Genomic DNA, 11,893 nt, shown 5'->3' on the forward strand with positions numbered 1-11,893 from the left:
TTAACCTTAAGGCAGAATAAGGTAAATACTTGAGGTTTAACATTTGTTTCTTTTAGTTTTTCCCTCTGATGGTTTTGCCCAGGTTTTCAGGGAAGGGGAAGTGAGGCTTATTAGAAGTTGGAGGAGAAGGAGATTTGTGGGGCTTTCTCCCTATTTTCCTGAGATGGTGTAGACTAAGTATAACTGTGATAGATTGAAAATTACGTGATCCAGAGGATAAAGCCTTGATTTGTGGAGGTGGTTTCAAGAGAATATGACTAACGTTAGTATCTGAATGAGGTATAAATCATCTCTCTTCCTGCTGGGAAGAAAATTCCTGATAACAAAAGCTTTGGACTGTTTCCTTGTCTTTACAGGTGAGTGTGGTGCAAGATTCCGTCAACATTTCTGGCCAGAATACCATGAATATGGTGAAGGTTCCCGAGTGCCGGTTGGCAGATGAGTTAGGAGGACTTTGGGAGAATTCCCGGTTCACAGACTGTTGTTTGTGTGTTGCTGGCCAGGAATTCCAGGCTCACAAAGCTATCTTAGCAGGTCAGTATCTATTCGTAAGGAGCGTTCGTTTTGGTGGAACAAGGCAAACCAGTGGCTGCATAATGACCTGTAGAATAACTTCAGCCTTTTGAACTAGTGAAAAAAAATTGCAACTAAATATATTTTTATATTGTGGTGACATTAGTTGTCATAATCAAAAAGGCAACTCTGCATAAAAATGGTATTTCTATTCTTCCTCTCTGTAGTGGACTTAGGCCACCATTTTCAAGGAATGGATGATGATATGTATTGAATGCCTTTGCACCTAGAGAACAGATGCCAAAACACTGCTTAGGATCAAGTATTAGTTCCTAAACAGGGACTTAGGATATAACAGAGAGGATTCTGGACTCAGGATAAACTACGTTCAGTTAAGTCCCCTGCCCTGGAGATCTTAGCCTTGTCTTCCATATAAACATATCAGAAGGATAAGAATATTGCCTGTGACATGGAGGATCAGGTCTTATTCTAATAATAGGCCCTTTGTCTTTGAGGCTAGAAAGAGTGACACAGAGGGGAACTGACAGGGCAGGGTTGACTTTACTTCACGTGAAAGCATAGCAGCCAGCCACAGACTTCTATTCAGGCCATAAGACATAAAAGGAAGTAGCATGAACCTTCAGCAACAAATTTCTTACCAAGATTCTCAGCTCTGTTCTAAAATACACACCTGGAAAACCCCACTCTGGCTCAATCTAACCATCTTTCTGTTCCCTCTCTGAACTAGATGTTACCGTGTATTGCTAAAGAAAGTCATCAACTCTTAGGTTAGCGCTCCATACTCAGCTGGGTCCTCAGCACTGCCAAGAACTCTTCCTACAGTTAGTCAGCTCCCTTTCTTTTTCTCAACAATAGCTACTTCAGAACGTCACTACTCTCCTTTAATCTCCAACTCCTAAAAGATGACCTTGCTACTTCTTCCAAGAGAAAATTGAGGCCCTGTCCCTTAGCTCTTGCCTCTCACCTTACCTGCATTTTCCCTGCATTCTTGGTGGAAGGGGTGTTCTTCCTTGTGTCCAGAGTACTGTACTTTCTACTTCTGTTCTGTTTCATATCCCATGCTGCCTCCTTCTTCTTCTTACTCTGCCACTTATACCCTTGTTATCTGGTATCTTCATCAACTCTCTTTCTCCTATTGCCTGTTCACCCTCAGTCTATGAACAGGCTCAGGCTACTCCCCCTAGTTACTCATTCTCATTCTCATTCTCTCTCTCTCTCTCTCTCTCTCTCTCTCTCTCTCTCTCTCTCTCTCTCTCTCTCTCTCTCTCTCTCCTAGAGCTAAATTTCTTAAGTTAGCACATTTACTGTCTCAACTTGTCTCCTCTCACTATCCTCAGTTCATCTACATGCAATGAAAGCAGTTTTCCAAAGTAATATGGCTGGCTAGTTCTTACATTTGAGGGACTCTCGTTCATATATTATTTGGCTCCTTTATTCTAGTTTTCTTCTGAGTCTCTGGCTACCTCTGATGTGTGGCCTCCCTCTTCTTCACGCATCCTTTTAAACATTGGTGTTCTCTCAGTTCTCTTTTCATTCTCCTTATTCTCCCTGGGTGATTTTATTTATTTCATAACCTCAGTTTCTGTCTATCCAATGATGACCCTCTAAGCATATCACTGCTTTGGACACTTCCCTCTTTATTAAAATCACCAGCCCTTTAGTCTTCAATTTCTGTAATGTATTTATTTAGTACCTTTTAGTCTGCAGCCCTTCTGAGATAAGAACAAGGAGAATTAATATCCTTTGGAATAGTTTAAAGCATTGAGGCTCAGAGGGTTTAGTGATTTGCCCAAGATGTGTGGTTAAAAAATGGCAGATCTAAAATTAGTCCTTCCTAACATAAACTGTAAGTCAAAGTTCCAGTTACCTGTTAGCTCAAAGCCCTGTATATATTCCATCTGTTCTTCCTCTCTCAGTTAGAGATTGGTAGTCTTAACTTTCACCAAATCCCTGATTGTCGGACAACATGATAAGATTTGAGTTCTTAGCCATTTTATTACTTTCATGGTTGAAATTAAGTTTACTTATTATTTATAGTGTTCATTAGACTAGAATTGGGCATGACTTAGAACACTGTTTCTTAACCTTTTTTCGTTATTCCCACCCCTCGGGGAAAAATTAAATTATCCCCAATGAGAGACATTAAATACTAAGGAATAAGATTTTGTTAGGTAGGGTTGAGCTTTTTTTAAATTTTATTTCATTTTTTTGTATTTTTTATTAGGGTTGAGCTTTGAAGGGCTACAAACGATGTAATCCCTAAGATTTCTTTTTCTTGCCTCTTTGGGAAGTTATCATCTCTGTTGAGAATGCAAGGCTGGAAGGACCAGAAAACCTGCCGTAAATGAGCATGCGTTTCATCTAGTTAGTGGATGCCATTGAGCCTTGTTCTGGGCCTCCTCGCTGTGTGGTCCCTGGATGTGGGGAAAGTAGGTGTCTTTTTTCCAGGCAAAAATGTAGGTATCAAGACATCCTGCTTAGAACCCCAAAGGACCTTCCAGTTGAACCCCCAAATCTACCCAGAGAATATCATTGTCATCCAACATATAGATAAATTTGAGTAATTTCCTTAAAACATGAATGTTTGGAATCTAGCTAATAAATTATTTTGTAAGTAGCATTTTCTTTTTTTGACTATGTATTGTAATTACTAACTTACTGGTATAATATAAAAAGAAATGAATTTTATAATTCTGATATAATTTGAGGCTAAGACCCATTCCTATACCAGTGTGACAGCAAAGAAAATGACCTCTTCTACATAACAGAACTGAGTGATTTACAACGTGATAACCACATCTGTCTCTGTTGCCTTTCACTTTCTAGCTCGTTCTCCAGTTTTTAGTGCCATGTTTGAACATGAAATGGAGGAGAGCAAAAAGGTATGTATCAGGATAAAAATATGTCTTCTAGCTAGGTGACTAGATTCAGATGAGTTTTCCAATTTGGCAGCAGATTTATTTTCCTAATTATCTTTTCTTACTGTGTTACTAAAATGGATTATGAATTCCCTGAAGGGACACTGTGAGAGTGGAGAGAGGTAGTCCAGAAGGATTCTAGGTAAAGGAGACTCACTCTCTCCCAGGCAGATCATCCAGAGGGTTTGGGCTGAGGGTATTAGACATGTGTTTCTACTCAAGAAAAGAAAGGTAAAAAAATGAAAGCTATAGTTGTCTTTGAAAACAAAGGTGGTACATATGATGGAGAATATTATAATCAAATATGGCAAAGAGCAATTTTTCATTCATGTTAGGTTTTAAATGATACAAGCTTCTCTCCTCACTAGAGCTTAAAATCATGAAAATTGTTTAGGGAATTTGTTTTGCTGGAATGTTTCTGACTTCCAGTTTTTCTGGCATAGAATCGGGTTGAAATCAATGATGTGGAGCCTGAAGTTTTTAAGGAAATGATGTGCTTCATTTACACGGGGAAAGCTCCAAACCTGGACAAAATGGCTGATGATTTGCTGGCAGCTGCTGACAAGGTGAGATAGGAATAGAAAAATAATCACAAAACTAGGAGTTTCTGTAACTTCTTGAGTTTCATGGCGGGGCTTCTATGCTGCATTGTAAGATGAGCACATATCTTAGTTTGGCTGGACAGTCCTGTTTCATACTTGTGCTGCAGCCCAATTATTGAAAGCGCCCTTTTTATTTTCAAAAGCATCCTGTTTTGAATGGTAAATTATATATGGCCACTCTACGTATGGAAAAGAAGAAGTCTGCTAAATTACCTCTCAGATTTAACCATAGTGATATTTAAGACTCACATTTGGATTTATAATTTGGCTTTATAATGTATAAAATGTTGTTGGGTTCATTAACTTTTATTTAAACTTTTTCAGTAAGAGAATAATCTTTTTCCCAGTGTCCTGGTTAGCATTTCTAACTTTCCCCTAAGTAGTTTTTGAAATATTCAAAATTGTAAGACGATTAATATCTCTTTGGGAAGTAAGAGCTACTACTACAGTAAATGTATACTTTGATTGTAAGATACATTTTGATTTGAGAAATGTTAAAGTGTGAAAGTGAAAATGGGATCTTAACAAGGAAATGCGATTACCTAAAACAACAGATCAGTGATTCCCAAAATAAGCTGGGGGGGGGGTGGGGAGCAGGGGGGAGGCATGCGCCTCAGTTGCAGGCTCAATCCCAATGAAACACTGAGTTTAACCAAGTCAAATGCGAGGTTTTGTGTATTGTTGCTATTTTATTGCAGGATTTCTCAGAACCTTTAGTATGTTCATGTGCAATATCATAGCATTTCTCCAATTTAGTTAACTCTGAAATTCTTTTCCTGAAAGATCACCCCTGGATTAGTGTTCCCCAAAGCACACTTTGGGAAACTGACTTTCATTGTATAAACACATTGAAGAGAGCTCAGTGACCTGTCTGTCCCCCAAGCCCTGTGGTCTCAAGAAGTATGACGGGGGTGGGGGTTATCACTGTTTATCCTGTCGGAGCTTTTCTTGTGTTGGGAAGGGGGGTTGCGGCAAGAATGTCAAAGGACTTAAACCCATCCAATAGTAGACTCTCTGAGAAAGGTGGTTCTCCGCTGGAAGTGTCCCTTCTTTCTGCCAGGATGCTGCAGTGCCCATGTGAGGCAGAGCTGGCTCTGGCTCTGTAAGGGCACTGGCGCCTTTTCAGGATTTGCTCATGGGACTAGTCTCCTTCCACCTTCCTTTGCATCCCTGAGGACAGAGGAAAGCGCCTGTATTGACAGTGGAGGTTTTATCTTTATTGATCAGCATTTTGGAGTGTTAGTAGAGGATAAGGCATGTAAACCCAATCGATGCTACAGATGAAAAGGATTGAATAATACTGTATCCTGCATATTACCTTTCAAGACTGAATTAGTACCGTTAAGCAATGCGAACATCCCATTCCCTTTCAGTCTAGCTCAGCTCTGACCAGAGGAAACTTGCTTCCAGTGGAGACAGTAAGGAAATACACATTGTGAGCTCTGAGGAAGTTGAAGGCACACAGCCCAATACCTGCTGCTTTTGTGGTGGTTGTTAATCCTCACCCGAGGATATTTTTTCCATTGATATTTAGAGAGAGTGGAAGGGAGGGGGAGAGACAGAGAGAGAGCAGAATTGATGTGTCTCACACATTGATTGGTTGCCTCCTGCACTCACCCACACCAGGCCAGGGATTGAGCCTGCAACTAAGGTACATGCCCTTGACCGGAATCGAACCTTTGATCCTTAAGTCTGAGGGCCCACACTCTATCCACTGAGCCAAATTGGCTACCGCCCAATACCTGCTTTTTATAAATACGAATTTTATAGTGATTCTGACTCATCTGCCCTTTAATTTTCACTGAAGCAGTCACTTGGTGCTTACACACAGGCGTTTATCTTCCTCTCATCTTCTAGCTCCCCTAAAGGTGAGTAGCATTGAAAGGCCCACTTTTTAGACAGAAATACTAAGGCTCAGAGTTGTATATTCTTAGGGCCAGGGTTAGACATATGTCCCTGGGTTTTCATTTCTGCTCCTCAACCAGAGAACTTACTGGGCACCTACTACAGTAAGAGCTCAGAGCATAGGGATCAGCCTGAAGTGACATTCTAAGAATGGTATTTTCGGTACAATGCATTAAATTGAGATTTTAAAAGCTAAAGCAGTTGAATCACAGCAATACTTTAAATTTATGAATGAGAAATAACTGAAGGGTGTGTTTTCAAATTCCATTCAGAATTTCCCATTAGACACTCCTTGCTTCAAGCTTATTGGAAAATATTCTTACCTTTATACCTCCTTGTAAGCGTCAGGAAAACAGAATAAGAAACTTTCATGGAAGGATCTAAACCTCTAGAATTTACCCAATAGACTGCAACAGCGTCTTCTGAGCTTTCCCAGTCTCCTGGGGACATGTGTAATTAGACCAAAAACAAAACAAAACACGTTGGCCAGGCCGGGAGACACAATTTCAATCTCTCGGGTGAGCACTGCCATTAGGCAGGTTTTTCAGAAGTATAATTAAGAAAAAAACTTGGTCCCCCAAGGGACAGCAGTGGCTACTTTTGTCTAATTATGCAGTACGGATCAGAGCTATTCACAGCAAAAGTCCTTTTAAAAGAAAGTATTGAGAAAGGATAAGAGGAATATTCTGTGCAGCACTGTGTAAAAACTGAACATTTACCAAACCTTTCCCAGCCTCTTAAAACAAAAACCTAATTTCTTGCTTGTCTAGTGTCATTCCTGTTTTCCATGGAAACTGTTTTCCAGTTACTCAAATGTAAAAATTAAAGCTGTACCAAAACCAATAAAATTCTCTTTTTGCTGCAGGAGATCAAAGTGCCAGCAGATATGCCTCCTCACCCAGAATTCATAAAAATAAAATTGGCCTGGTTTGATTGCCATGATTCCGCTTAGAGGAATATTATGCCACTGAGTTCTGAGGCTCCTTAAGATGGGACCTGTAGGGAGACTGGAGACCCCCAACCAAACCCCTTTCCTGTGAACTGATGAATGACATTTTATTTTGTGCCTCCTCTTTATGCCTTCCTCCTCCTTGTCCTTGAAGCTCCTTAGTAAGTTCATAATCTCATATTTGAGAGCAAGGAGTACAGTTGCGTCAAAACAAATCAACTAAATGAAATGTGCCCAATATTAACCTAGACTTTCATTTACAAATATTTATACCCTTTACTTGGAAGAAGTTTTAGACTGAAACTGGAGCCCAGGGTCTTTGTTGCTTTGTTTTTCTACCCTGAGAATCTTAACCTCAACCCCAATAAAATAGGACTCCATTTACCCTCTGTTTGAAAGGAGGCTGGGGTTGACCCTCATTCAGGAACAGCTCGTGGCAGAGATGCTGGTGAAAGCACCACAGGCTCCTTTCCACAGCCCAGTGGGCCAGTCAGGATATCCTGCCAGGCCGGTGACTGTGTTTCACCCTAGTGCGGCTCCGAATGAAAGGACTGCAGACACTGAACATGTCATGTCCCTGGTGACCTGAAGCAGAGTGATCTGTCATTGTGAGGGTAGGAAGTGATGGTTTAAGAAACACTTGAATAATATCGGGACAGGGTAAACGTGAGGATGTGGGTCTATTTCATAATTGCCCTTTTTCTCCTAGGTACACTGTAGAACTGGAGTGGTAGGTATGCACGTTATTTTAGCTGTCTTCATCTCAGCATTTGGAGTATGGTTATGTTTTACAATGACAGTCGTAGCCTTCTCACTGAATGCACGATTTGTTCATGTCTCCGTTACATGATGGTACAGCTTCAGGAGCGGTCAGCCCAGAGCTATTCTGTTCTGACGGCAGTGCTTGTGTTACAGTACGCCCTGGAGCGCTTAAAGGTCATGTGTGAGGACGCCCTCTGCAGCAACCTCTCTGTGGAGAACGCCGCAGAGATTCTCATCTTGGCTGACCTCCACAGCGCAGATCAATTGAAAACGCAGGCCGTGGACTTCATCAACTAGTGAGTTGGCATCTTCCGAGTCCTTCCTCCAGGGTAGTTGGGGCAGCTGGAGAAGTGAAAAGACTGCATTAGTGAACAAAATAGACGAGGAGCTTCATTAACTTCTAGTAGTAAATACAGTTTTCATCTTTCCCTTCATCTTGACAGTGTGGAAGAGGGTTTTGCTTTCACGGGTCTAATTTGATTGCTGAGTGAGGTGTTTTACTTCCATGTAGTGATCAGATTGATGAAAATGATAATGTGCTGTGTTCCCCAAATGATAGCATCTTTACTTCACATTCACTGGCCTGATGAAAGGCATGCAGATCTCTGGGTGAACAGAAGTGTGTTTTTATGAGTTAGTAAAATATATCTAATGGTCCATTGTGGAATGGGGAAAAGAGAAGGGGTCATCAGTAGAGAAAGAAATGCTTTGAGAAAGAAATGTTCATTCCAGTAGATCTGTTCCTTCAACCTTAAATGACAAATGACCTGGCCATATTACTTTCTGAAATAATTCTCAGTGGGGCATGTTCTACTCCCCTGCCTGATGGGGAACAGCATTTGGAAAAACCCCAAAAAAGAGCAGGTTTCATAAAACCCTCACAACAACAGTTCTCACAACAACCTCAGAGATGGGTCTAAGACAGCAGTTGCCAACCGGTGTGCCGGGGTCCAGCCCCAGCAGGTCCAGGGGTCCCCAAAGGTGTGGACGGAGTCGGCGAGGAAGGAATGACACGGAGACAGTGTTCAGTTGATCAGCAGCCTAGCCAGGATCTCCAGCCAAGTTCTGGTCTCGATCTCCAGAGAGGTTCTGCTTAGGATCTCCAGTCAGGTTCTGTAGCCATGTTCCCTCGCTAGGTTCTCCAGCCAGGTTCAGTCAACCAGGTTCTAGTCAGGTTCTCTTGCCATATTTCTGTAGTCAGGTTCAGTCCAGGATCTTTTGCCATGTTCTCTCCAGCGAAGTTCTTCTGTCTGTAGGTTCTGTCTTCTTGGCTCTCTTCTAAGTTCTGTCTCTTTCTGTCTTGTTACATCTGTATTTATACCAGTTGATTCAATCCTATCAATCTCTATTACAAAGGTTAGGGCGTTTCTTATCTCCATTCCAGGGAGTAAAGATTATGCAGCTTAAGCATGATTGTTTGTAGTTAAAGTGATTAATTACCCGCCTGGCACTTAGTTTTATTCCCTCCCTAACTTCGGGGGAAAATCCCTACCTGGGGAAACAACCTTTCTCAGAGACCTTGGTTAAAACACATAGTGCCAAGAAGGTGAGCAAACATATTAAGAACAGTATGCCATATATGCCAGGTCCCTTGAAACAGCAAGCATGGACCGGCTCCCGACACCGGTGGTCAGCAGACCAGTGGTGGTCCATGAGGCCCGGAAGGTTGGCGACCGCTGGTCTAAGAGGTGGCCAGGCAAATAGTGAACATGATTCATCACAGAAAATGCCCCAAATCAGGAAACCATGCCCTCTAAGGCTGTTTGTAAGATTGTTTCGAAGGAGTTACCGATTGAGGAAAAAGAGGAGACCACCAGGTGATGGTCCTAGTGAGTGCTCGTCTGTGGTGGACACTTGCTTGGTGCTTTGTAGATGGAACCATTCAAGGAAGTGTGGTTAGTATCCCTCCTTTTCATTCAGATAGACCCCAGCTCTGTGGTTAGGGCACTAGGAAATGGCAGAGCCAGGAGGAAGCTATGAGCTGTCTCTTGTCTCTTCATTAGCAACATAAAGAGCATTGACAGCCCTGGCAGGTGGGCTCAGCTGGTTGGAGCATCATCCCCTGCACCTAAAGGTTGCGGGTTCCAGCCCCTGTGTGAGTGTATGGAAGACAACCAATCATTTATTCTCTCATACACCGATGTTTCTCGCCCCACCTCCTTCCCCTCTCACTAACATCAGTAAATCATATCCTGGGGTGAGGATTTTAAAAATGTAAAGAGCTTTGATAGTGTAGAGACTAGCCTGAGGGACATTTCACCTTGTAGTTAGTAATATAGTAGCTCTAAGTCCTGGCACCTTGTAGTTAGTAATATAGTAGCTCTAAGTCCTGGCACCTTGTAGTTAGTAATATAGTAGCTCTAAGTCCTGGTTTTCAGAGTCACAACAGCCACAATCTGGTCAGCGATCTGCATACCCTCTAACAAGCAAATTCTCATGCATATCAAGGATTTTCTATCTGAGTGTTACTTGCATTGATACCCTTTACAGCAAACTCTGGGAAATTAGGCTGTCTAGGCGGCTGTTTAACCCATCCTTCACTCCCTAGTTTGGTAACTCATCTCTCATATTTCTCCTAGTCATGCCTCGGATGTCTTGGAGACCTCGGGGTGGAAGGCAATGGTGGTGTCACATCCCCACTTGGTGGCTGAGGCATACCGCTCTCTGGCTTCAGCACAGTGCCCCTTTCTGGGACCTCCACGCAAGCGCCTGAAGCAGTCCTAAGATCCTGCCTGTGAGACTCCATTTATTTTCCAGAAGCAGCAGCCACTGTGGCTGCCATTGACCACCAGGTAGACAGCGCAATCTGTGGAGCTTTGACTCTACTGTGGGGGGAAGACTGCATCTCGGCCCCAGACTTTTAAAACAGCACTAAGTAACCTTGGGGGATGGGGGGAGGGAAGGCCGGGACTCGGGCTGTTCAACCTAATGAAACCCTGTCGCTGCGTCACTGTGTTCCCTTTGGCCTGACCGAGTCTGATCCTGTGGGGATTCGGTTAGGCGCTGGCCCTGAGGACAGCCCTGCAGTGGTACTTGGAGAAATCTGTCTGCATCTAACTGAGCAGAACAAATCGTCAGGTGCCTGGAGCAAAAAGGAAAAAAAAGAAGGACCGTTAGTTTTAAGAGAAGGGGAAGAAGAGGAAACAAGAAAGGATTTTTGCAGAATTTCTCAAAGATCAGTTTGTGGATTCCAGTACTATTTATATTGAGAGAAATTTCAGTCCATCCAACTGTGCTAAAACTTGGATATTTGTGAAAACTTCTCACCACCATGCAAGTATCAGAAGAGCTCTCTTGTTGTTAGCACTTACTGTTTGCAAGAACAGAATACATTCTTTTATCCCTTTATGAAAAACGACAAGCGAAGGCGAAAGGGGAAGGAGGTTATTTGATCTGGAAGATGAGTGTTCTGATGTGGTGGCTTTTGCAAAAAATCTTTATTGGTGTTGGAAACTGGAAAAAAAATAATTCACCCAGAATTCATACTGTCTTGACAAGAACTATAGCTCTCTGATTTTAGATATTGTGGAAAATGTTTTTTTGGCATTTTTCTCCAATTTTATTTCTCCTTCCTCCCCCCTTTTCTAAGAAAAAACAACAAAAACACAAAACATAAAAAGAAGAGAAAAGAAAAGGAAATTTTATTATTAACGCTGTGTGAAAAAAATCCCAGCCCCGATTGCTCAGCTGTTCGTACCTGCACCTGCATAGGAGCCAGTCCTGTTCCTTCCAATTCACTCCTCTTCCTACAGGAGAGAACTTCCAAATGTTAATTTTTTTTTCTTTTTGAAAATATAAATAATGACTATTTTGTACTGTGTGGTATCTCTGGTCTTTTGTTTCACTCCTCTGATTGGTGTTTTGGGTCTGAGTTCCTTAAGGGATTTTGAAGGCCTAGTTTGATCTGCAGTTTGCAGAGATAATGTTTGAAAGGTCTGAGCGGTGGGGTTTATTACATCTCCCTAATCTCAGGTTCCTTGGTGAGCTACCAGCATCTGCCAGTCTCTTGTCCTTGAAGATCTCACAATTCACCTCCTACTGGGGATCAGGCTCCTGCCTCTGCCAAGACAGGTAATGGAAGTGGGCTTTCTGCACCCTACACATTCTAAGACCTACTCTCAGTGTCCTCCCAGTGAAATATAAAAAGATCAAGGGGACATGAATGTGGAGATTAAATAAAGGGAAGTTATCTCTGATTGATTCTGTCACCGACTTGATGTGAT

The 11,893-nt window shown here is 42.2% G+C and overlaps 1 protein-coding gene and 1 long non-coding RNA gene across 5 annotated transcripts in view; both read left to right on the plus strand.

Annotated features, from left to right (window-relative positions):
- Positions 1–11,485, plus strand: part of SPOP (speckle type BTB/POZ protein) — an 81,144-nt gene extending 69,659 nt beyond the window's left edge. For all 4 annotated transcript variants that reach the window (XM_059670682.1, XM_059670680.1, XM_059670678.1 and 1 more), the window contains 5 exons: positions 357–534; positions 3,361–3,416; positions 3,896–4,018; positions 7,824–7,966; positions 10,250–11,485. In XM_059670682.1, coding sequence (XP_059526665.1) covers positions 357–534; positions 3,361–3,416; positions 3,896–4,018; positions 7,824–7,966; positions 10,250–10,394 — 645 coding nt within the window. In that variant the 3' untranslated portion in view covers positions 10,395–11,485. The remainder of the gene's footprint in view (positions 1–356; positions 535–3,360; positions 3,417–3,895; positions 4,019–7,823; positions 7,967–10,249) is intronic.
- On the plus strand, positions 7,978–10,240 carry LOC132218851 (uncharacterized). The gene is made up of 3 exons (XR_009449289.1): positions 7,978–8,618; positions 9,308–9,958; positions 10,036–10,240. It is a non-coding gene; the product is annotated as an uncharacterized LOC132218851 (long non-coding RNA).
- Positions 11,486–11,893: the final 408 nt, after the last annotated feature.

The sequence above is a fragment of the Myotis daubentonii genome, chromosome 16 (assembly GCF_963259705.1).
Source record: "Myotis daubentonii chromosome 16, mMyoDau2.1, whole genome shotgun sequence".
Taxonomy (NCBI): Eukaryota; Metazoa; Chordata; class Mammalia; order Chiroptera; family Vespertilionidae; genus Myotis; species Myotis daubentonii.